The sequence below is a fragment of the Ambystoma mexicanum genome, chromosome 12 (assembly GCF_040938575.1).
Source record: "Ambystoma mexicanum isolate Mex_15411 chromosome 12, UKY_AmexF1_1, whole genome shotgun sequence".
Lineage (NCBI taxonomy): Eukaryota > Metazoa > Chordata > Amphibia > Caudata > Ambystomatidae > Ambystoma > Ambystoma mexicanum.
In genome coordinates this window covers 629,198,648-629,225,008 of record NC_090936.1, presented here as the reverse complement: position 1 = coordinate 629,225,008, position 26,361 = coordinate 629,198,648, and the positions used below count along the sequence as shown (strand labels likewise).

At 44.1% G+C, this 26,361-nt stretch overlaps 1 protein-coding gene across 1 annotated transcript in view; it reads left to right on the top strand.

The window, feature by feature from the left end:
* The window catches only part of AASS (aminoadipate-semialdehyde synthase), a 950,357-nt gene that overhangs the window by 670,547 nt on the left and 253,449 nt on the right, over positions 1–26,361 (top strand). The window contains exon 15 of the mRNA XM_069629092.1: positions 9,508–9,637. Coding sequence (XP_069485193.1) covers positions 9,508–9,637 — 130 coding nt within the window. The remainder of the gene's footprint in view (positions 1–9,507; positions 9,638–26,361) is intronic.

The following is a 26,361-nucleotide window of genomic DNA, read 5'->3' as shown; positions in this document are numbered from 1 at the left end:
GAAACTTTCCTCACCTGCGCTGCATTCTTCTCGCCTCCGCTGACGCTGCTACTCGCATCTGCAAAACAAAAGGACATCATTAAGAAATACAAAACTCCATCTATACGCACGTGTTTTGGGCAGCGCTCATCTTTCTCACTCCTCGGCGCATTCCTCGACATCCATTTTTCTACCCAGCTGCTTCTGCGACCTGAAAAAGGAAAAGAGACATTAAGAAGTGCTTTTAACTTCGAATTGACATTTTCTACTTACTTGCCTGCAATACCTTCGCCATTCCATCGCTCTCCGGACCTCCATATTCAAGCAACCGCCGTTCGTGCTGCTAACAACGGCCTAGCTCCAAATTATCATCCTCTGCAACCAAGAGGCTGGACAATTAACCAGTGAAGTAACTGGCTTCGGCGCCCCTGCACAGACGCAGGATGGAGAGCTCCGCTTTCACCTACATAAGGTGAGCACATTTAGCCTACGAACTACTTGGGAGTACCAGGAAGGGGAGGCAGCTTACCCAGTCAGGCTTATATATCCATATTAACCCCTTGCTCTCATAATTGCAGACACCTCACCCTTCAGATCAAGATCTCAGTGAGGAAAGGGCCTTTCCAGGGTGGCATTCGAGGCCTGCGCGTGACCCTAGAAGACTCCGAGAACCCCCAGCCCAGATCTGCGCCTCCGAGGGATTCAGGTGAGCGTTACAGAACGCGAAGCCTACCGCAATTTTCCCACCCAGGCGCAATGGAAACCTTGGACACAGATCAACTGGCTCAATTGCTTGGGGAACTAAGGGCAGAAGTACACGCATCTCGCCAAGAAACAAACGCTTTACGAAGGGAGTTGATCATTGCCAAGGAATGGACGGATGATCTGGCCAGACAGTTGCTACAGGCTCAAGCGGGACAGACGCCACTGCCTCCCTATGGAGGGGGCAGCATTCCTACAACCTCAAGTAATCCGGTGCAAATTAATCTGCCAGGGAATGTGCCTTTGGTCCCGCCCGAACGTTTTTCCGGTGATCCAAAGCGATATGCAGTATTCATCAATCAATGCCGCTTGCACTTTCTATGTAGACCCGCCGCATTCCCAACGGACCAAGCCAAGGTAGCGTTTGTACTTTCCTAGCTTAGCGGTAGTGCTGCAGATTGGTCCATTCCTCTCGTGACACAGGATGACCCGCTCCTCTATAACTTTCAAGACTTTCAGACCAGTATGGAAAAGTTGTTCGCAAGACATTCACAGGGGCAGGCCTTGGACAATGAACTCCTGTCACTCAGACAAGGTAATCAGGATCTCCTGGCTTACATAGCGTCCTTTAATAGACTGGTGGTTGAGACCAGGTGGCCTGAAGATAAGAGAATCACGCTCTTCTACAGAGGTCTACGTGGGGAACTTAAAGACGTTTTAGCACAGGTGGTTAATCCGCCGCAAGACTGGTCAGATTATATCGACCTAGTAGTCCAATTAGATCATCGGCTACAGAACAGGAAGACCGATCGATCCAGATTTGAAACCCGGGTACTTTCAAGACCTCAGAGCTCCGCTAAAGGGAATGACTCCGTGGAACCAATGCAAATAGGAGTAGTAAAAGGACCATTAACTCAGAAAGAACGGGAAAGAAGAAGGCAATTATAGCTGTGCCTATACTGTGGGAATTCTGGACATTTCCTTCGTGATTGCTCAGTGAAACCGGTCAAGAAGACCGTAGGAGTTTCTGATAAAAATGCTGAGAAACTGGAATCGGGAAACGACCTCGCCCGACAAGCGTAGAGGTCCGCTTGCCGAGCGTTAAAACCAGTTCCTTGACCTCGCATTTGGTAATGCCTATGGTCCTCATAAGTCCCAATAGACCAGATCGCATGCATGCTATCAAAGTATACATTGATAGCGGAGCAATCGGTAATTATGTGGACCAAGACTTGGCTACCAGGATGGATCTTCCCCTACGTCCCAAGATGGTAAAGGACGTAATCACTACAGTGGATGGTACTGAAATAGCTTCCGGACCAGTTTCTCATACCACCATGGAGGTAACGTTGTTATGTCAAGACGGACATCGGGAGAAGATCGTGTTTGATGTAATCAAGGCCCCGCAGTTTCAGGTGATTCTGGGAATGCCTTGGTTGGAAAAGCACAATCCTCAGACTGGCGAGCCAAGGTAATTCGGTTTCCAGAATGCGCTTCAACCTGTTATCCTCAGCCCGAAATGAAGCTAGCAGCCATCACTTCCGAGGACCCCCGATTACCTCTGGAATACCAAGAGTTCAGCGACGTCTTTCAGAAAGATCTCCGCATCGGTCATACGACTGCCAGATAGACCTAATACCTGGGTCCACCCCTCCGTGCAGTAGAATATATGCCCTCACTGAACCAGAAAACCTCCATCTCAGGCAATACTTGGACCAGTACTTGGCTAACGGATTCATCCGCCCCTCGAAATCCCCGGCTTCCTCAGCTTTGTTCTTCGTCCCGAAAAAGGAAGGTGACCTAAGAACTTGTATCAATTATCGCGCCCTGAACCAGATTACAGTCAAAAACCGATACCCGTTGCCCTTGATTCCTGAATTATTGGACCAGGTAAAAGGCGCCTGCATATACACAAAGTTAGACCTCAGAGGAGCTTACCATTTGGTACGCATTAAGGAGGGCGACGAATGGAAGACGGCCTTTTGCACTAAATATGGATTATTTGAGTATCAAGTAATGCCCTTCGGACTATGTAAGCGGCCGGTCCGCACCGGCCGCTTTCCAGTTTTTCATGAATGATGTCCCCAGAGAACTTATTGATGTGTGCGTAGTCGTTTATATTGACGACATCCTGGTATACTCAGCCTCAGAAACTGATCATCGTAGACACGTCACAGCGGTTTTACAGAGACTTCGCCAACACCGCTTGTTTGCTAAACTGGAGAAGTGCACCTTTCACGCAAAGGAAGTGGAATTTTTAGGGTTCATCTTATCACCCAACGGAGTTCACATGGACTCAAGAAAAGTGGATGCTATCACCAAATGGCCTTCCCCAACTTCCGTGAAAGGTGTACAGAGCATGCTGGGCTTCGCTAATTTTTACCGAAGGTTCATTCCTGAATTCTCTCGGGTAGTCCAACCTATCACGGCTCTTCTGAAAAAGAATAAAAAATTCGAGTGGACTCCAGAAGCCGAACAAGCCTTCCAAGAATTAAAAGCCAAATTTATCTCTGCTCCAGTCTTAAGGCATCCCCGTCCAGAACTTCCCTACATCGTCGAGACAGATGCTTCCAGTCTTGCAATGGGGGCGGTGCTGTCACAAAGAGACCCCGAAACGCACCAGTTACACCCTGTAGCCTTTTGGTCTCGCAAATTTTCGGCTCCTGAGATCAACTACACAATTACGGACAAAGGACTCTTGGCAATTAAGTCCGCCTTTAAGGCCTGGCGGCATTATCTTTTGGGAGCCCGGCACACAGTTACTGTAATCACGGATCACCGTAACCCCCAGTACCTGAAGTCAGCTAAAGCTCAATCTTCGAGGCAACTACGCTGGGCTTTATTCTTCGCAGAATTCGATTTTGTAATCACATATCGACCAGGCGTTAGGAACGGAAAAGCAGACGCCCTTTCCCGGATAGGGGTAGACGAACTTACAGCTAATCCGGAGCCGGTGCCAATAATTCCTGAACAAAAGATACTAGGAGCAATCAACACACTATCCCTCGAAGAGATTAAAGCAAGGGTCAATCAACTCATAACTCCCGAAGATTCATCGAATTGGCAATTGAAAGGAAAGGATTTTACAATAGATCAGAACCTATTGTATTTCCAAGGAAGACTATTCTTACCCTGCGCTGACTTACAAAGACAGGTCATCACCTGCTACCATGATTCTCTAATGGAAGGACATCCTGGAGTTGCCAAAACCTCAGAGAAAATTAAAAGGCATTTTTGGTGGCCATCTTGGAGGAAAGATGTTAAAGAGTTTGTGGCTTCTTGTGGTATCTGCGCACAAAACAAGAGTCAGAAGGAAAAACCAGCAGGATTACTACGTCCAATAGACATTCCACCAGGCCCTTGGCACACGCTCTCGATGGATTTTATCACGGATTTACCCCCTTGCTCCGGATACAAAACAATTCTAGTGATCGTGGACCTTTTTTCAAAAATGGCTCATTTTATCCCACTGAAGGGTTTACCTACAGCTTCCATTCTAGCCCGAGAATTTCTTGAAAACATTGTCCGGTTGCACGGTTTCCCTTCAGTACTAATCTCTGACCGAGGGAGCCAATTTATTTCCCATTTTTGGCGGAGTTGTTGTCGTTTAGCACAAATTGATGTACGACTTTCCACCAGCCATCACCCTCAAACCGACGGGCAGACTGAGAGAACTAACCAAACTTTAGAACAATATCTGCGCTGCATGTTGCATCAATCTGAGGGTACTTGGAAGGATGTCCTTTGGATTGCTGAATACGCTTACAATAATTCAATCCATTCTGGGACGGGAAAAACCCCTTTTTTCCTGCTGTATGGAAGTCATCCTCGAACCTCAAATCTGGACCCACCTCAAGCTCTCGGAACACCTGCTGTTGACCATCTGCATTCGACGATAACTCAAGCATTTAAAGAAGCCACAGCTCATCTTCAACGAGCTAAAGAATCATACAAAAAAGGAGCAGACCAACATCGAAAAGAGGCTCCTCAATATCAAAAAGGAGATCAAGTCTGGCTGTCCACTAAACATTTATCTTTAAAAGGGCCACGCACCTTCAACCCAAGATATTTAGGACCCTACTCGATCACGGCCGTGATTAACCCAGTGGCTGTCAAACTGGAATTACCTACTCGAATGAAGATACATCCTGTCTTCCATGTTTCTCTCCTGAAACCTGTGCAACCCGGAACCCGTTTGACTAAACCTCCTGAGCCAATCCAAGTTGACGGAGAATCCGAATTTGAAATTCGAGACATCTTGGACTCCAAAATTTCCAAATCAAAACTATACTACCTGATTGATTGGAAGGGATATGGACCCCAGGAGAGATCTTGGGAACCCTCAGAATATGTACATGCACCTCGTCTAGTCTGAAAATTTAATCGGGCTTTTCCCAACAAGCCAAAACCTCTGGAAAAGACAAGCTTGGGAGGGGCCTTGAGGGGGGGTGCTGTCATGACCGCAGCCTCCAAGGAGTCAGGTTTAGCCCAACTGCCTCAGAAGCTGGGTCACAACTTCATTTCCAGGCACCCATCGGCTCCCATAGGGACCTTGTCCTGGCGCCAGTGGCGCCAGGCTCATAAGGGGACCCAGTCCCGGCACAGGACGTGCCGGGCTCATGATGTAAGGAATGGTGCTTGGGTGGACCTACCTGCTGCAGACCATGCTGCTCACTCACCTGCAGGATGAAATCCTCATCCATCCATGGCTGGAACTACTTTACCTTCTGGGTGTGGCCAGCAACACTCCCTGGGACTGGATACTGGAACTATTCTGGAAGCTGGGACTTCTTACCTGGGCGAGGCTGCTGTGGAAGGAGACACCTAAGCACTCCAGTAAGCTATTTAAACCACGCCCGATCAGAGCAACGTGCTTCGCGTTATTCTGCAATAGCAGCAGGACGCTCACCGTGTCAGCTCCAGAGAATCTTCAACTTCTGCATCTGGGGAGGAGAAATCCGCAATCTTACCTTCTGAAAAACCATCTTCGTCTTCAGCAGCATCTGAAAAGGGAAAAGAACACCAGGTTAGCACGAGATAAAAACCAGCGCAGCACTTACCCAGTCCATCGGTTCATCTCAAGCCACGGGCTGCAGCTTTCCATTTTTCCGGCACCCTGTGGAAGCAAAGACATTGGTTAGTAAACCCCCGTGAAACTTTCCTTACCTGCGCTGCATTCTTCTCGCCTCTGCCGACGCTGCTACTCGCATCTGCAAAACAAAAGGACATCATTAAGAAATACAAAACTCCATCTATACGCACGTGTTTTGGGCAGCGCTCATCTTTCTCACTCCTCGGCGCATTCCTCGACATCCATTTTTCTACCCAGCTGCTTCTGCGACCTGAAAAAGGAAAAGAGACATTAAGAAGTGCTTTTAACTTCGAATTGACATTTTCTACTTACTTGCCTGCAATACCTTCGCCATTCCATCGCTCTCCGGACCTCCATATTCAAGCAACCGCCGTTCGTGCTGCTAACAACGGCCTAGCTCCAAATCTTCATCCTCTGCAACCAAGAGGCTGGACAATTAACCAGTGAAGTAACTGGCTTCGGCACCCCTGCACAGACGCAGGATGGAGAGCTCCGCTTTCACCTACATAAGGTGAGCACATTTAGCCTACGAACTACTTGGGAGTACCAGGAAGGGGAGGCAGCTTACCCAGTCAGGCTTATATATCCATATTAACCCCTTGCTCTCATAATTGCAGACATCTCACCCTTCAGATCAAGATCTCAGTGAGGAAAGGGCCTTTCCAGGGTGGCATTCGAGGCCTGCGCGTGACCCTAGAAGACTCCGAGAACCCCCAGCCCAGACCTGCGCCTCCGAGGGATTCAGGTGAGCGTTACAACAAGAGGCATTGGGGCCTCTTTGGCTTTCATTGCAAATGTACCCCTTGACACCATGCAAAGGAGCTACTTGGAGCTCTATTCACACTTTTACTCAGCACTACTGCATTGACACCCCTTCCAAGACAGATACACAAATGGGACAAGCGTTTCTAAGACATTTATTTGCTCATGACCATTCTCACATCCCACCTCCTTCTTCAGGTACTGCTCGCTAATCTATGCACAGCATGTGATCTAAGCAGATTCCACAAGCCTCAGAAGGGATACATTACTCACCGTAATCGTATTTCTGATGCTTGTATCTGCTTAGATTCACATGCGACCCACCCTTCCTCCCCTCCGAGAGAAGGCACATGGATGCTTGTAGTCTGACCTTTCTATCTGCTTGGATTATCTGTACTCGCGCTACTCCTCATGCTGCTTCATGTAAGAAAAAATACAATCTGAGGGTCCTAGACGCGTGAGGGATCATGGGTACAATGGACGTCACACTAGGGATAGTATTACTGGCACGCCCTGTGTTGACGCCCTTTTCGAGTTTCGAAAAACAAACTGTAATACTCTGCAGCTTCCACTAGATGTCGGCCTATGCACAGCATGTGAATCTAAGCAGATACAAGCATCAGAAATAATATTACGGTGAGTTATATTTATATATATATATATATATTCGTTACTTTGGAGACAAAGGATGTCTCAAGGTCCTTCAGTGCTGTAGTTCTTCCATTTCATCTTCTTTAGGATTTTTCTTTGGCAGTCAAGGCAGCAGCAGCGTGTGGTGGGCGGGCACCAACGTCCTTATAAACTGGACTGCGTTGTATGGGGAGTCTGTTATTTTATATGGCTGGGCTGTGCATGCCAGTAATACCCTGGCTTTGATTGCAGTGTGGAGACCTGCAATATGTTGCTCAACCCGGGCCGCATCTGTAAGCAGCAGCCCAGAAAGTCTGTGGCGGGCACCTGGCAGGTGATGGGCCCTTTAAATTTAACGCAACATTCACCATTCTCTCATGGGGAGTGCCACATATGCCAGCATGCAGCCCAGGAGGAGACGCTGGTGGTGTTGGGTGTTCCTCAGGGTTCGCTGATCAGCAATCCCTGGCCTGTGGCGTTAAGCTCAGATGTAAGAGAGGCAGCAGTTAGTTTGGGTGGCCTCTTCTCTGTCAGGGGAGAGCCACACTATGAGATGAGTATTTTATAGTTCGGAGCAGAAAATACAATCTTGAGTGGTGCGAGCAAAGTGCTGTTACAAGAGAAATCACGACCCTCGCGAAGGAAGGCGAGACCAGGGCTCTGCTCTCGACATTCTAAATGATTGTTTTTTCTTTTGTTTAAAGGGGCCTTTACGCACAGGGGGGTACTTGGCTCTTTTTTCCCCTTCTTTTTTTGTTTAGTTTGTCCCCACAGGGGGTTACACTGACATTCCTTGTCCCTATCCCTTGGAGAAGGAATCATTTTTTGGGGGAGAGGCCAATAAGGTCCCTGGCACTATGGAGAGAGTTGGGCAACCTAAAAGTTAAGGGCTATGACGAGCAAGATTAGGACTGCTGTTAAGTGATCTGGACATCTGCATTAATTATAACACCAGTTACTTTCGGTAGATCAGAAAAAAAGGTAATATAACATTAAATGGAGATTGCTTGAGACCACAGTCAATTCTGCTTAGCCAACGTCCGTCAATGTTTAGAAAAGGTAACCAGTCGACTACAAATGTAGTGGAAGGAGCATTACCTCTGTCATTGTTGGCCAGGGAAATTGTCCTATATATGCCTATTCCCATAGACACACTCTACATTCCCATTCAGGAATGTGTTGCATTCAGCATGATGGTTCCCGCATTTGAGTGGAAGATTTAGCTTTATAGCGAAGGGTAAACCTAGCACACATGCCATAACACTTTGAACTTGCCATGTAAGAATAACGCCTTCTCATTCCCAAATGTCTGCCAATACTGGCGATGGTCAAGTTAGCTGATATATACTAGCTATTCCCAGCGTAACGTACGCTGTTCTAGTATATCTTAAAGTTCAACATCAGTCGGTAATTCATAGGGCCACTTCTGACCCCCTTCTGAAATGTCAGAATTACCACAAATTGCTTCCAAGAAGGGGGCGTAGGTCCCTGAGACTTTTTAATGGTAATTGAAAACGGATAAACGTATAGGAAACTGTCTCCTTTTGAATTTGAAAGGCATATTAGTATCAGATGGAAGGAGAGGGTATTCAAGGTATAAAAACGGCATCTAAGTTTATCCATCGATTACGTGGGCCTCTATGATGTGTCTTTGTATACGAGTAATTGTCAACCGTGTTCCTTTCCAGAGTCCCTGTGATGGCAGAAGATTGCGCAGTAGCATAATTACAGCAATTTCTTTCAGTTTTAGCTCGTGAGATGGCATTTGGCCTACCGCATTTCACCCTTTAGAGACTGAAATGTTGTGCTGGTAATTAACTGTTCATTGATAGTGGAACTGCGTGCCCTATGTGAAGGGGAGTGGGGGTGGAAAGAAGTAACTTGAAATTATTCTGAATGTTTGCGATAGTGGAAGATGCAGGTGACCGCGTAGAACCGTGCTCATTCTGTTTGTTAAAATGATAGCTGTTGTTGAAGTGGAAGGGCACCCAGAGGTGCACTTTGCCATTTGGAAGCATACCTAAGCGTTTTATATATATATAGAGAGATTATTTCCAATCGTGTTACACGTTTCAGGCTAAGCGTAGCTTTAAACCATGTAACCAATGTGTTTTTATAGGTTACTTCATTGTTTCAGAGTTGTGTAATGTCTGTTTTGTGGGTGGGAAGGAGTGCAGGAAGGCCCTTTCTGGTTTAATTCATGCATGTACATGTTTTCTTCTTTGTTAAAGGAGATACTTCTTCCAAACACAAATATGTTGTTGTGAATTTGTGAGTGTGGATATGTTTTTACATTCAAAATAATTATTTGCGATAACGGTATGCTATTTTTAATAATGCAGTGTCCGTGATGAAGGAACAAGTTGAACAACTTGCAAAGAAATATCAGAACACTGTTCCTATTAACATGGATGTGTTTAAAATGGAGGATAAATTGTCCTCGCTGGTGAAGAAACATGACCTTGTTGTCAGGTAGGCATCAAAATGGATGTCATTGCATCACTTTATCTGCAATCTTCAATGCTCTTTTTCTGCTCAATACAGAATCATTTTCAATGTACGTTGGATTCAGTGTATAGTAGGGAAATTGAAAAATGTACAATTTATGTCTCTTAATATATGGCTGAATTACACATTTGATAACTGTTAGCCACAATATAGATGTTTTTACGTCATGGTGATGCATGTTGCAAAAGACTATGCCTCTGTATGTTTTTATAAATGCCTCGTCTAAGGCAATGTTCTCTTGGGCTTCCTGTATGTGTCAGAGTACCAAGAACATTTCTTTTCAATGTACCTTTTTTAGCTTTCTAAAAATATAAGCCATGCACCTTTTATTTTTTTTTTTTACATTTAACTATATGTCTATCTACTTACTACCTGTGAGTGACAGGTGCAGATTAGTGTGTTTGGAATGGACAAAAAGCACAAAAGTTGGAAAGTTTAACACCTTTATTAACTTTTGTCAGGATCAGGGTTATTAACATGTTTGGATGCTAGTGGAATGCAACTCAAAAAGATAAGGCTTACTATAATAAGAGTGAAAGGTTGATCAGCTCAGTGTGTCAGGATCGTTACTGCGGAAGTACTGATCGTCCCCAGGTTTCTCTAACTAAAGATGCAAACAGTTTAATTTCCACGAATGTAGCACCCTGCTTATACCTTGACACATTCCAACCAGATCGTTTTTCCCCTTCCTGGGTTAATGGTCATTAGTGGATATTTTTTGACTTGTGAATGGGATGTGTGTCTTGTCAGTTTGCAACTATTATGGTGACTGTGAATTAATGACAGCTCAGTGAATGTTGGATGGGTGATAATGCATGAGGGTTCTGAGAATTTCAGTTGGGACCCGAGCTGATATGGCTGAGGATGGCCGGTGGGTGTGCCCCTGATTGTGATCTTTAACCTACTTAACACTGGCAGCAAGGCACACCACCGCCTCCCATCACCCAAAAAGTTGTTATCCTTCCTCGAGTAAGTTTCAGAAGGAATTGCTGCATGAAAGGGAAATGTGTGAGCTGGTTTTGCGCAAGTTAACCTGTTGAGCTGCTGTTAAAAGTGAATGCGGATCAGGAGTTTGAGAAGACTGATCTCTAGAATTATAGTCACTTCTAGTATAGCAAGCTGATGAGTAAAAGGTACCATTCCTTGCTGACAGATGCGCAAGGGTGATTAATGGTGTGGGTGCAGATGGGTCACCATGATTAGAAACTAAAAGTGCATTTTCCGTTTTTGAATGGTGATGTCCTGCAAAGTCGATTGTTCACTTGCCAGCGTGTGTACTAGTTAATCCCAGGAAGAGGATACGCTACATCTGTTCAAACAGAAGGCGGCATGTACAGAATCCTGGAGGCGCTTTCAAAGTGACTTGAATAGAACTGGCTGGAGCACTGCTTATGAGCACCTCTGCTGGTAGTTGGAGCCTCCTTTACCCCAAGGTGGAATCCTTATGGTTCTGGGATATCCAGTACTCCGGGGTAATTCAAAGGAAAGTACAAAGGCACCCCCTCGCACCTCACCCGCCAATACTCTGAGGGGCCCTCAGTGGCATTAAGAGTAGTATGGAGAGTACCAGAGGGAGGTGTGTTGTGTGTGTCACGTCTCATAATCGGTGTCCTGCTGTCATTCCAGCTTGATTTTAGAATGTTGCTGACTGTGAATGAATGACAGTGAAGTGACTGTTAGATGGGTGATAATGCAGGATTCTTCTGAGAGTGAGTGTTAGTTGTGACCCGTGCAGGTGTTCCTGAGGGTGGCTAGTGGGTCTGTTCTTTATTTATTCGCATTTGTTAAGCGCGCAACAGCCCAGAACTATCTTGATAACATAACTTAGAGTAACTGTAATCCTGCATCCTATGTAGAATAAAGCTACATTGTTCTTATGACCTGGCTCCATATTGGTTCTTGATGCACCTGTACGAACCTTAAAACTAAATTACAGCAAAGTTCTTGCCCATTAATCGCAGGTTTCCTTCTTAGACTACCATCAATACATTCAGTTCCCATCAGCACACTGCTACCAGCATGTATATCTTCCCCCTTGTGTAGGAAGGTGTCTGACTGTGATGTTAGCACTCTACTGTCATTCCACTCTCTTCCAGTTACAGCAACCAGATATTCTCTCTTTCTGGCAAGGGTACCCTCCTGTGCCAATTGGTGTTTCCAGCTTGAAGTAACCAGATATTCTCATTTAGCATGGTTACCCTCCTGGGTCAGTAATGAAGCTTTTTATTGGTTTACTCCCAACCCTGGTAAAAGCCTTCTGCAGCCGCTGAACTTGGTGGCTAATGTGTCTGGGTTCAGCCTGTTTTGTTTCCCCTTCTGTCTTTTGTGTCTCTCCTTCCTTGCTCCTTTTCCTCAGTTCACCTTTCCTCTCTCCCGGTCTTTTGACAACTACTGCATTGCTTGGAGCTGTTGTATAGCTCTCCTGATTAGCTTGGTTATTAAGGAAAAGTTTGGATTAGTTATTCCTTATTCCTTATTTCTCCTTTCACTTTGAACAGAATTAGTTAGTCCTGCTCTTGGCCCATTCCCCCACTCCCTCCCCATGTGTTTTTCCTTTCTCAATTAATTTTGCCAGAAGTAGCCGATCATTGTTTGCCTGTTGGTAATGATCCCTAATCGTGTTGGATCGGCGGCTGCTGAGAACTTAAAGGTGCCACCTGCCCTTTTGAAGTCGGGCAAAAGGGAGAGTTTGGCATCACAGCTCCACAAAGTAATGCCAGAACTCTCTGCGCACTTTGTTCTGAACTGCTGTATCTTTAAAGTACAGTGAATGATTTTCTTCCTGGTTCGTAAATCCGTGCTGAAAGAAAAGCAGAACTCATGGGTAAGAACAGGGCCAGTGGTAACTGCATCTGCGGTTGCCAAATGAGGGTGTTAAGTGATGAAATGGATGAAATGGATCAGGGAATGGAAAGCATGCACCAACAGAGGGGAAAGAGGACTTGCCTTGTCCAAAGGGTAAATACCTCTGCTGAACATTTTTACCAGTATTTATTCCTGAGGACAAAAAACAGATGGGCTTATCACATTTAGGCAGCATTTCGCACAGCTGGAAGGTATCCTAAAACCCTGCTAAGAACAAAAAGGAGGGTTGGCTAACATGCCATAGTAGTAGTTGCTAGCATACTGGTTTGGGTCACATGGGGTTATCGTTGCATCAGAGATCTCTATAGGGGCTGCATGGCAGCCATAGATGGTTAACATCAAGTTAAAGAAAAGATGACCATTCAACAGTTCAAAAGTAAAAGGATGGCTGTACAGCGGCAGATGTTCTTTACTTGTCCAAATGAATATACCAATATTGAAAGCCGTACTCAAATGATTTAATGCATGCCCCTTACACTGACATACTTACCATGATGATTCTGTAATGATGCATCACTGTAGTCATTGCTCCACAACCTACATGAAACCAAATGTCTTTGTTTGAGAGTAGGGAGTCGGATAACCTGCCACCACAAACCAGCTGTCTGTGCCTCTAAGGTAATCGAAAGTAAACGAATCCCTTCTCCAACATCATGAGGAACATCGATTGTATTGACAAAATAATTACACCATATGTCAGCTGGATTTGCCTGCATGTAGTTGAATGTCTCAAAGATATTGAATACATTTGTAAGTATGTTACATTAGCTGAGCTTTGGGGAATCGGGACTCCCCAAAGTTAAAATTATACTGTGATTAAAGGTTGCGGAAATACCTCAATAAGATTAGGTATGGAAGGTTGCTAGTTAGCACATTGTGGCATCAAGCAAAGTATCTGATGATCAATGGGATTTTGCACTCAGGGGGAGCATCCGGAATCTATTTGCCCTTCGGGGCCACCAGAAACCTGAAAAACATAGTTGGTCACAGGACCAGAAAGAAGTTGGGCCCTAGCACAAGAGCATATTAAACAATTTAATTGTTAGAGAGGTGCAGATAATTCCTTTATGTATTGGACTCCGAATAGTGATTTATTGAAAACAAGAAATGAGTTGTCTTAATATTCATCAGATCACCTTTTGAAAATGATCACAAACGTTAAACATTCAGACCACAGCAAAATCATTATATATTTTTTTTTTTTTTTAATGAACGTTTTTGATTTTGCATGATACAAGAACTGGCAATAGATTCACACAAACCAGACAGATCAGGTTACAGGTATAAGGTAAGCAGCTCTTAAAACACAAGGATAGTTTATTAATACATAGGTATTTTAAGTGTTTTATAAATATGTTCCCAGTAAATGGTAATACTGTATCAGTCATGTTATATAACTCCAAAGCAAACTTATTAGGACTGAAGTATCATAGAAACGTCTTAGTCAGTGCATAGAATGTGTGTGCTTGGCCATTGTGAACCTTCCAGCCATCACCTCTTTGTTTTTGCTATGTCACCCGCATGTTATATAACTCCAAAGCAAACTTATTAGGACTGAAGTATCATAGAAAACGTCTTAGTCAGTGCATAGAATGTGTGTGCTTGGCCATTGTGAACCTTCCAGCCATCACCTCTTTGTTTTTGCTATGTCAGGGGTCTCGTGCCTGCTGGGCCTAGAGACCCAAGCTACTCCTTACTGATGAGGCCCAACAAGGCCGAAACATGTTTGGGATGCTTGTGGTCTTGTGCAGAAGGGATGTGACCTAGCAGTTCGGGTTGGACTGCGTCTTTTGGGTAGGGCCAAGCCTGATTTACATATGGTCTTTCCCCTTCTGTAATGGCTTGGCAGGCGAAGAACAATGGTCTCAAGGGTTGCCCAAAGCAATGCCAGAGGTTAAGATTCATTCTAAACCTCCCAGCCATCACCTCTGTTTTTTCCGTTGTGAACCAGTCAAGACCACCATTTGTTTATTTCAGGAGAACGAGAAGACTTCCATTTAAAAGTAATGGTATGTCTACCAGTAGTGTCCTTCAGGCCTCAAGGGCCGCAAATTTGTATGGTTTCAGGATATCCCTCATTAATATTCATGAGACCAAATGTGCACACATTAGGAATGATATGCAAATTTATCTCATGAGTATTAATGAGGACTATCCTGAAATCCAACCTGTTTCTGCCCTCAAGGTATGGAGTTGGACAACCCTGACGACTCTGATCACTACCAGAATATTGGTGAATAATTTGTAAGGCCAGCATATTAGTGTTCAAGTATCAGTGCAGTCTACATGACCTAATAAAATTACTTGATGTTCCATTTGGAAGACAACTCCGTTTGTTGGTTGAATATGGGTATGATCGTGTTCCAGTATGATTGAACTATGAAGCAGTCCAACCAAATATGTTTTGCTGTATGGCGTGCCAACAGACGATATCAGCAATATGGGAGGGCAGCGGAATAGGTTCTGGTAATCCAATTGGATAAAAGATACCACCTAAAAAGCAGTTTGAGTCTTCTCCTTTACCAGAGTGCAAGCAGCGCATCATTTCATGTAGAGGTGGGAAGGAGTCCAACAATAATATTGAGGATTCAATAGAATGGTGCGATTATATTGTTTTCACAGGAATCTCTTGGCTTGGAACACATCTCTGGATTTGGTCATGTCTCGTGCACCTGCGACTATGAGTGAGGGGTGAATTTAACAATAACTTTGTGGTGTCCTTAATTGTAAAATTAACCTACTCTAATCGGTAAGCTCTCAGCCAGGTGAGAGAGCCTTATTGTACCAAACCAGGGTAATGGGGGATTTAAGAGAGACCTGATCCTTCCTAATAGTATTTTACCAGTAATAGTGTTGTGTGCGTAGATTAAAGAATCTGCTCAGGCAGAGGTTGTGTTTAAGGGGACAGCTAGAATAAGTCTTTCAAAGGGCTGGGGGGGGGGGTAATGTTCAGTTTAGAAGCTGTGGTTGTGTAGTTTAATGCCAGTAAATACCTCTTTAGGGACTTCAGGACCCTCTTGCAAGAAAGACACTGATTGTTTTGCTAGGAATTTTGGTAATGTTATTTGTAAGATAAATGTGAAAATATTATGTTGTATCGAGTTACTGATTCTGGGATGTGTATGTGTAAGGATTGAAATATATGGAAAATGTATGGCATAAGTTGCAGACACTGCGATTCAGGGAGATTTAAAAGATTGTATCTTGATGTGTTAATTTTAAACCCTGAGACCATATGGAAGGATGTGAGTTATTGGGACTACCTGTGTAGTGGAGAGCTAGAACTTGCATTAGAAATATTTCATGATCTGCCAGTAGTGCCTGTTTGATAGACCTGACCTGTAGTTATTCCCAGAATCCACTTGTTCTTTCAAACAATTGTGACTAAGGGGTCCCTTGCCAAGGGAAATATAACTTGGGATAGGGTACAACCTTGACTTGCGCCTTTGTGAATGAGAACTAAAGGGGCCAGCACCTGTTTATCCTCAATTCTGTCACAGGTTTTGTAAAGCTGGTCAAACACCTTCTTGGCACTAAATCACTGAAGGGTCTGTTAAGGCACAATCTAAAATCACAAAACTGGAAATAGAAGGGTTGCTAAAGACAAGGAAGCTTGCCACTCATCTACCGGGATAGCTTTGTCTCTGACCTTGTCTGTATGACCCAGCCTACCCAGTAATGTGATCATAATTATCACTCCTATTGCAACCTTGATTATCCTTTTTTTTAAATGAGCCATCCAAAGGCTAAAGCAAAATATCAAAAGCCTGCTTCTGTTAAAGATATGCTCCAGATTCTGAAGGGATGCTCTAATGACTTTGCCTCTGTAATGTGGACCAATTTACTCCCCTAGCCCTCCCCTTACAGGGTAGACGATTGTTCAGATTCATGCCCTGCAACATAATCTGACATTGCCCAAATATTACAGGACCCATGCCCTGCAACAGAATCTGAAATTGCCCAAATATTACAGGACCCTCCTAAAGATATTGCAAAGGACATTGCAGCTTGCAAGCCAGAGTTGACCAAGTCCATTACAGAGGGAAACAAAAACACACTAACCGTAGAGAAGATGGTGAGTGAACTGTAACACACTCCCAATTGGGACAAAGGGTCCAGCATCTTGAAAAACATCATGCAGTCTGTGGAAGAGCGCTGACCAGTTTTAGTTAGTGAATGAATCAATCAATCATGGGGCAAAAGAATCAAAGGAGAATGAGGGTTATTTTCGGGGGTGGGAGGCAGCAGGGGGGTATATATAGACACACACACAATAAATTACGAAAGTTATGGTGGGTTTAAAAAGACTTGGAAAAACCCTTTCACCAGAAATGTGAAAGTGGAATAGTCTGTTTGAGCCAAGTCACACAAACCACAACCTCACCTAGTAGCCATCACTGGATGTTCACCTCCAGTTCTGAGCCCCACCAGCAAGACATTGTGGGTATGCAAATTAGCCCAAATGCAAATCTTTCTCTCCAGGAAAGTGTCTTTGTCTTAGAGGGCAGTGTTACTTTATACATAGCTTAATCAACCAAAGACAGACATTTTGCAAGGCTGTGGTTGGAGCATTGGTCCATGTTTTCAATACAGCAAGAAAGTTATAGTGGGTTTAAAAAGACTTGAAAAAAACCTGTCAACTTCCAGCGATGGTTATTAAGTGGCATTCTAGAATGTGTGACTTGGCTAAAATGGACTGATCTACATTTATACCTGTTGGCCCCCGCCCCCACAGTGACCTTCTCCTATGTCCCCCAATCCTAAGTGTTTGTTTTTAAGGACAGTGGGACAAGGCAGTTGAACGGAGGCGAATGGTTCAAGCCAGCACAAGCTGGTTGGGACAATTTATCCTGAACTGGGGTGCACGTCGTCATGGGTGGAGTCCCTACACACCTCGCCTGAGTGGGATAGGAAGTGAAGTAAACCTGGTCAACAATCTTTACCCGAAACGACATTATCATGTGGTATCGTACTAAATCGACACTGTTGACAGACTATGCATCGGAATAAAATAGGTTCCAGAAGACCTGGTTTATGGGTTCTGAAATATTCGACGCTTAAGTGCCTGCAGTGTTATGAAAGTGACTGGTCTGGAGGGTGGAGTGGGTTAGTTGGGAGGAAACTGGTTAACAGCTAGGATATTGTCTAATTTTGCAAGCAAACAAATACATCTCTTTTTGCTTAAGAATTGAGAAGGAGAGACTGATTGGCTTTCACAAGTCCACCCAGACAAGCTAGAAGATTATGAAAACTTTTCAATAGGGAACTACATTCATATCCAAGGCATTCCAAAGAGACCTCCAATGCATGCCTTAGTACTATGTTTGAGCACTCTTTAAAGAAATACTGGGTGCTGATGACAATTAAGACCCTTTCCCTCAACAGGAGTCACTAGGTAGCCTTGAAATTCAAATAGTGTAAGGGGAATCGGACTGGATGTCCTTTTTAGAGTCCACCTTTATCAAGTCAAAGAGAGGATTCTGTTAAAAGTAAAAACCCAAAACACCACTGAATACTGTGGTTCTTGCCTTCGTTTCTACCATGACCTGATCCAATGACTATCTTGAAGGGCCATCAAATTAAATCTGCAACCATCTGGCACCAACAAAATAAGATCCGCTATCACTGTGACTATCCATTAACGATTAAACTTAGAACAATATCAGTCAGCAATTCTCAACAGTGGACGCTGCAACAAAATGTTGCAATATATTGGTTGACGGACTGGCTGGAGAAGAAGAACCTTCTCTAATTAATCACCTAGACTGGTCATATGAAGACCACAGGAGGAAGTACAGGAGATGGCATTTTATTTATTTATTTATATGTAATGTGTTTTAGTATATCAAACTTTACACATATCAAATCACATATAAAAGTAGAAATAAAGAACACAAGAAATTAAAACATTTCCTATGGAAGTAATAAACATGCAAAGTGCAGAAAATATGTATATTACATTCTAAAATTCATTCAAAATCCTAAAATATAATTTCATATAAATAACATATTAATACAATTCGATCAATATGTGTGGCCTAGTGAAAAACATGCATAGGAGTACAAACCCCATACCCAGTTAGGGCAGGTCCTTCTGGCCTAGAATGGGTCTTACTTGGATGAGTCTCAAGCTAACAATTGCAGACTACAGTATTACAATGTTTGTCCTACACCCCGATGTCAACCATGCCCACTTCCAGGATTTTCGTAGACTTTAGCCAGACACTATGCAGGTCCAGCTGGAGAATTTTACTCTGTGCATTACAGCATCATTTCTAGAAATCCACCGTTTAAATCGTGTCTAGACAATGAACATGGTCAGCCATACATTTTATGTAGTGCATACCCATAACCGGACGGAAATGTTTTTGGGTCTCTTAAGATTCTATATTCCTACACATTCGACATGTGCAATCTTCCTTTTTAATATTAATTGGTCTGCCCATTATCTCCAATACCGGTGCAATAAGATGAAACGACAGAGGTGCTTTGATGGGCAAATGGTGAAGTACTGTTGTGGCTTCCTATAGGTATAGAGGCTTTAAGATACAAATCCATAGGTACTTAAGGGAGTTAGATGGACACAATGTTCCCCCCAATCCCACAAATCAATTTTTGTATGCACCTCTTTTTTTCAATTCATGTGACCACCCCACCTTTTCAAAGGCATGATTGATGCTTGATTCAAAAGTAAAACCAACTTCTTTACAGGGGGTCATGGATCCGAAATTAAATAAAAAAGGGGATTCAGGACAGAACTTAGTTTGAAGATATAACAGCACCCGCTTCTTCAGTACTATCGACTCCAAGGAAGCCAGTCCAAGTTCCAGTCTAATGATGGCCATAGGAATGCAAGGGGGTAGTCCCTGCACCTTTCTCCAATATTTACCTTCAATACGATAGAGCCACAACCCATAAGTAATCGCTGGCTCAAGGCACTGTACATACAGATGCCATGCTCCCTCCAAAGTATACCCTCCAGTCCGCAACACAAACTGGTACATTTAAGGACGTTAAATTGGCTGTCTTCCTTGTGCATGTTGCTTTGCATGCCACATACCAACTAGTTTCAAATTCAGCGCCCAGGTCTTTATACTCAGAGGCATAACCTATAGGAAAATTACAGACCACCAATGCTGGACGCTGTACTTTATTAGAGGTAAACAGCATCAGCTTTGTTTTTACACTGTTAATAAGTAGCATATTCTCCTCATCATACCTCTTCTAGAGAGCCTCAGCCACCCATTTTAACACCATAAAAGTGTGCTCTAGTACGACTAAGTCATCTCCGTATGCTAGAATTTGACAGCATGTGAGCCCACTTTTGGTGGGCAACTTGCTGTTTTTGCCAGTATACTAGGAAGATCTGACGGGTAAAGATTTAAAAGCAGGGGAGCAAAACCTGTTTTACACCCATGCCAATCAAGGTAGGTGCGGTCAGGGCACCCTCTGCATCTAACTTAAGCCTTAACACGGTTCTTAGATGGAATAATTTGATAAAGAAAAGTACCCTAGTAGGACAACCCATGTGTTCCATCTCGGCCCAAAGCCTAGACCTGTCCACCATGTCGAAGGCAGTAGCAAAGTCAACATAGACTGCGTATAAACAGGGAGCCTCCTTCTGGCTTGCTCTCGGTCAGAAAGTCCATGACTCTCGGGTTATATGCCGTTGAGTACCCCGAGCGGAAGCCACCCTGAAACCTATCCAGTATGCCAGATGTCTGCCCATGTATGCAAATCCTTTAATGAAAGTGATGCAAACACCTTAACAGTACAATCTAACATTGAGAGCAGCCTATAGCTGCTGGGAATTAAGGGTATCCCATTTTTAACACCAGGATCATGATTGAGGTTTGCCAAGATCACGGGAATCACACCTTCCCAATAGATTTTATTGTACATTATCTTTAAAAGGGATGCCCAGAAATCTGGTTCTTGTTTTAGCAACACATTAGCCTGCCCATCAGGCCCTGGTGCCCTACAAGTTCTAAATTAAATGATCCTAAGTTTGATAGCATCCTCATAATCCTGATGCGGACCATTAATTTCAGCAGAAAACCCGTGGCCAAGAGCCAAACCTTTGCGCCGGATCTCATACTCAAGTGCTGAATCCAAGTCTCCTCCTTAATCGGATTAATGTCATTCTTAGCATTACTACCCTTGACTTCCCCCAACAATTGCCAAATTGACCTGGAATTGCTATCAGCAAGGACCTTTAGCATGCGCTGCCATTCAATGGATTGCCGTCACCTTCGCCACCAACAAATCCAATTCCGGCATGCGTACTTTGCTACTTTCATCCCTTACAGTCTATCCACGATGTTTCCCTTTGAAGTTTTAAGTGTTCGCAACTCCTGTTTTAGCAGGCGCTTTCTATCACGGATTTATCAGTGATGACATCTTTTCAATAGCTGCAGATTTTACATTGGGCTGATTATATGAGAAATCTGAAATCCATGCCTCCAATTCCTCAATGCTTCTGCTTCGGAGTTTGGAGAGAACGGAATGGTCAAAGCCATTGATTGTGATCTTGGTGTGCATAATATTTAGAGGCGAGCAGCAAATACGGTTTGCAGAATGGTTGACTAGGATTTGGCCAATTGTATGTCTACCCTGTTCATTACTATACTCAGTTGACAGTTTTAACATTGCATGGTCGCTCCAGATATTTCATTCCATTCCACTGTCTATTTTAGAGAGCACCTGGGCGGTAATGATAAAATAGTCTAAGGTAGCCCCATCCATATACATATCAGCCATTAGCCATGATTCCTGAGCAAGAAATATTTGACTTTGGGCTAGAATATCAAGTGAGCCCTTCAATTCAAAGAGATGGGCAAAACCATGTGTATTCATGTTACCATAGAGGGGGTTCAGTCTTGACATGACATAACAGCATCCAAATATTCAGCCAGCCAGTTCAAAGCCACCTGAATATCAGACATTTGAACATTTCCTACGTTTTAGTGTTCAGGTAAAAAGTAGGGAGTCAATCTTTATAATTAACAACTGACTTAGCTAGGGGTAATAACTAATCATCCATATCCCTCTCAGCATCTAACTTAATCCTGATGCTGAAGATCCTTGTAGCTACGGAGAAAAAGAAACCATTCCCAGCAGATTTTTACAATGTACCATTGACACATTAGGGTTATTCGTTTTCAATGGTTGGAAAAAGAGAAAGTTATCATAAAGCAGCACATGAAGTTGGGCAATTTGATCTAGTCCCACAAATTTCGGCTCTTCTATTCCAAATGTTTAACAGTTTGCCATCCATCCTAAGTGAGCGCTCATTTCTTTTAGATACCGACACAGTTAGAGCTGGGTTAGGATTAGATCCCCTGATTGCCCTCGTTGGATTAGCTGGGGTCAAGCCCGCACTAATTTGATCAATCAAGTCAATTAAGCTGTCTGATTCTTGCAATATTATGGACTCCTTCTCAGTACCATCTGCTGCAGCATGACTCACAGTACATAGCCAATTTCCTCAAGTGCCCTCCTTTTGCTGCTGACGTTTTTTGTTACAGGCAATTTTCCCGTTTAGAGTCTTTCGTCTACTGGAGGGGCACAGGCTCCTCTTGAAGAGCCTGTTGCTTTAATTGTCTAATCCAAGCCTGTTTCACCAGATGCCTCTGTTTCCTAGAATAAAAGGGGTCTGGCTCATCTCTGGACGGAATAACAATTGGTTTTGAATTGCAGATATTCGCCCTTTGAGAGCTGCCAATTGTGGTAACCCTATCTTGCTCATCCGGAATACTTGAGAAATTCATAATATTAACCAGATCAGCTGAATTAACTTCAGCAATAGCTTTGCTCATTGGCACGGGAGGTGCAACGGATACTTGAGATTGTGCCGTATCAAGAATTCTCCCACAGAGTTTCAAAAAATATTTAAAGCGAACTTCATCGAAGCCAACGAAATTTGAATTTCTGCATCGTCAGTCGTACTCTGATCAGAGTTTTGGGACAAATTGTGCAGAGAAGAATGCACTTATAAGTTTGTTGAGGTTAAGAGTCGATTCGTATTTTTAAGCAGCTCATAGCTGGTATCAGCTCGCAAAACCTGCCGATGTCTCTAGACACGTAGGTTCTCTGAAAGTGTTGTCCAAACAGGTGCTCCCCTGCTCTTTCAGAACCATCAAGGACTACATTGCCCTCACACCTTGGCCGATTTTGCATTCACTCTTTTGCTACTGGATCTTTCTCCTCTCTCCTCAAGCATTCACTTGTGCACCCACTCCTAAAAAAGCCTTCTGCCGATCCTACATGTACGGCAAACTATCGCCCGATTTCTATCACCCCTTTCCTGGGCAAACATCTGGAAAAGCTGGCCATCTCCCAGCTTACTCTACACACTGAATCTGTCGGTTGTCTCCTTGACCCTCAGTCTGGCTTCAGAGCAGCCATATGCACGGTAACTGCTCTCCTGAGCTCCTGTGAAGATGTGCTCTCTATTCTCGACTCTAGCTCTCCCTCTTTCCTCATCGTCCTTGCCCTTTCCTCTGCTTTCAACATGGTCAATCATGCTACCTTGATCAACCGACTGTGTGATCAGGTTGTCTGCCAAGCCATGGATCAGGCCCTGACTTGGCTGACCACCTTCCTCCTGGACCGTCCCTACCAGGTCTAACTTGGGTCCTTACGCTCCACCTCTCTCTCCACATGTGGTGTCCCCCAGGCTCTAGCCTCTCATCCTGGCACTTCAATGTCCACCTGGCCCCTTTGACCCACCTGATCTCCACCTTCTCTAATTTTCAGTGTTATGCGGATGATACTCCACTCTCTTTCAGGCTTCCCTCAGCCTCGTCTCCTCCCTCATTCCTGACTGTCTATCCGCTAATCAGGATTGGTGAGCCTCAACAATCTTTGTCTTAATGCCAATAAGACAGAGATCCTTCTCATTAGGACCCCTGCTCCCACTTTCCCTCTCTCTCCCTCTGGTCGCCATACTTGGGCCCTCTATCCTCACCTTCCCGTGAGGCAAAAAAACCTTGGTGTCATCTTCGACTCCATTCTCTCCTGGCCTTGCCAAAAAGGCCCACTTCCAGCTGCACCTCCTCAGAGGTATTAGATCTTTTCTCACCTTCCCCCAGAAGCTCACTGTCTCCAGGGCCCTAGTACTCTCCAGTCTGGACTACTGCAGCACGCTCTTTCCCAATCTGCCTACCTCTATTCTTCGCCCCGTTCAACTAATCCAGAACAGGACTGCAAGACTTATCCTTGGCTTCAAGCCCAGGGACTGTATCTCTCCAACCCTGAACTCTCTGCACTGGCTCCCTGTGGCTGCACGTATCACATTCAAGACCCTCTGCATCGTTCACAAGTCTTTCTTGGGCCACGGACTGCACTACATCTCTTCTGAAATACCTTCCATCTAGAGCCCTTCACTCAGCTACCGCCAACTCTGAGGGTCCGATGCTTCTCCAGGCAGAGAGTGGGGGGTAGATCTCTCTCCTCTGCAGGTGCCTCCCTCTGTAACGGCCTCTGTGCCCCTCTGACTTCAGCCGGACCACCTGAAGTTCTGGAAGCAGCTCAAGACCCTCCGTTTCTCCTCTACCTTCTCCCTCTAACTCCCTTGCTGACTTACTTGTCTGCTACGCCGACTGGTTGCTTGGTTCCCTCAGAGTCTCACTAGGTACCAGGCTCCTCCATGACTAGTCTTCCTGTGCATGGGCCTACTGCGCACTTAGGGGCTGTAACTGTAATGCCTAGAGCCCACCTGCCTCCTTGCACTTACTCAGAGCTGCACTGCCCTGGTTGTATTTGCTGAGAGCCATGCTGCCCTGATCGCATTTCCCCCTATCCTGTCCCTTGCACTTCCCCCTCTGCTTCCCCCTTCACTTCATATTGTCGCACTTGCCCGATCCGAATGACAAAAGGCCTAGTAGGATTGTTTGTTTTATCCTCCCTATGTCTTTCCTCCCTTGTCTTGTGACACCTAGTGACACTTGTGTACAGGTGCCGTTATAAATGCCATATATCATATCATAGCCCCTTTGTGTCCACCTCATTTTCCTTGCATGCAGTCCCCTTGGGGCTCTGTCAATTCTGACAGTCGGCTGAGCAATGCCATATTCATGTCTCTCGGGTCTGTTGAGTTACAGTTGTACTTAATGAACAATCAAGCCTCTACCCTTTCTGGGTATGCTGGAGCACAACTCACTGACCAATTTCAGTACTTCCCTGTGAGTTCCAGAAACGGCCAACATGGGTATATGCTTGATCTCAGTAGCATTAAGCATGTTCGCTTTTCTGAGCAGTGCTATTCTTTGAACATTCTACAGTGACTAGACAGGAATGGAAACAATCACAAACTCCATGCCTATTTCTCTTCCTGTCTTACCTGTACACATCTTTCATGTGTGTGAATACAAAGCCATCGTTCCTCATTGGTTTAATTGTGTTTGTCTTTAGTGTATAGTTTGCATAATCCAGTAGTTCATCTGAATTTGGGCCTCTTATTTAAACTGGTGAATTGTGATGAATGCTATACTGACATGAACCCAATGAATAACAAAATGTTACTTTAAAGGTTGCTGAGCTGTCAATTTATTGAATTAATCGGAACATGCAAACCTTCTGTACTCTTTAGATAGCCACCTGCATTGCCCTGGTTGCACAGTCTATTCCTTGCTGCCCCAGAATGACTATTTTGCAGCTCACCCTGGGGTTAAATGTAAATCTTTGTCCGGGCAAGTAAGCCAGCATACTTAGACCACTTGAGCACACCTCGAACCCACCCTGCATCAAAACACTTCTTGCTTACCAATTTCCTATAGCTTTTCAAATATGCCTCACGAATAGAATCAAATGTATTCCAAACATGTTAAAATATACCCTTTTATCTGCATTCTTGATCTTTGGCCCACCTAACAGGACTTAAATGCACCCATTCTGCCTCAAAACATTCTTGCCCACACTACATTCCTCCCACTTCTGCCTTTGCACCGTCTCCCTCTTTCCAATCATGTTAACTGCTGCCCCTTGTCCCTTGTTCCCTCCGCAGACTAAGGCTGCATACGCTGGGTGGGGGCACAATGGCATCAACATCTGAACAAGCCTAACTTCTCTGTGCCTAATACAATGAGAGTTTAGCACAGATTGAACATTTCGAAACATGAGATCAGTCCCCGGCCACACCATGCCCCCGATTCTTATATTCTGTCTGGAGTTGGAAGACTGCACCTTCTAGAAATGTGTGATAGACTCTGCGACAAATGATGCCAGACAGACTGACAATCACCAAGCTGAAGATGCAAAGACAAACATAAATCGTAAAACAGAAGCAAACTGAACGCTGCACAGGACAAACATGTCTTTGATCTGTAATGACATATATATATGGGGTTCTGAACTGACCCAAATTGTAAACTAGTGGTAAGTCAAAATATTTTCCTACTTTGAAAATGCAGAGTGTTTATCCAAACAGAGGCTTGGTACTTCCTTCTGCTCTCTACCCAAAAATAAACTCTTGTCTACCTAATTTTCACTACTGTTTTAAGACAGGGTAAATTGGCTGCATTAATTCATTCAGAATGTGACCCCAAGCCTAATGTCACCACAAGTTTAAGTAATAAAACACTGGCTAATCCGCCATATCCCTTAACGTTTTGTTATTGTATCATATATTCTTTGCCTATGTTTTCACATTAAAGGTTTTTCTATTTTGTTCTTCATTACAATAGTCCTTTTGTCATTCTAAATTCACAATATCACATTATTGAGCATCATAAATGTTGTTTGTTACAATCCTAGGGCTGGTTTTCCTATCAACCTAATTCTCACAATGTTTTTTTTGTACATCATAGACATTGTATGTTACA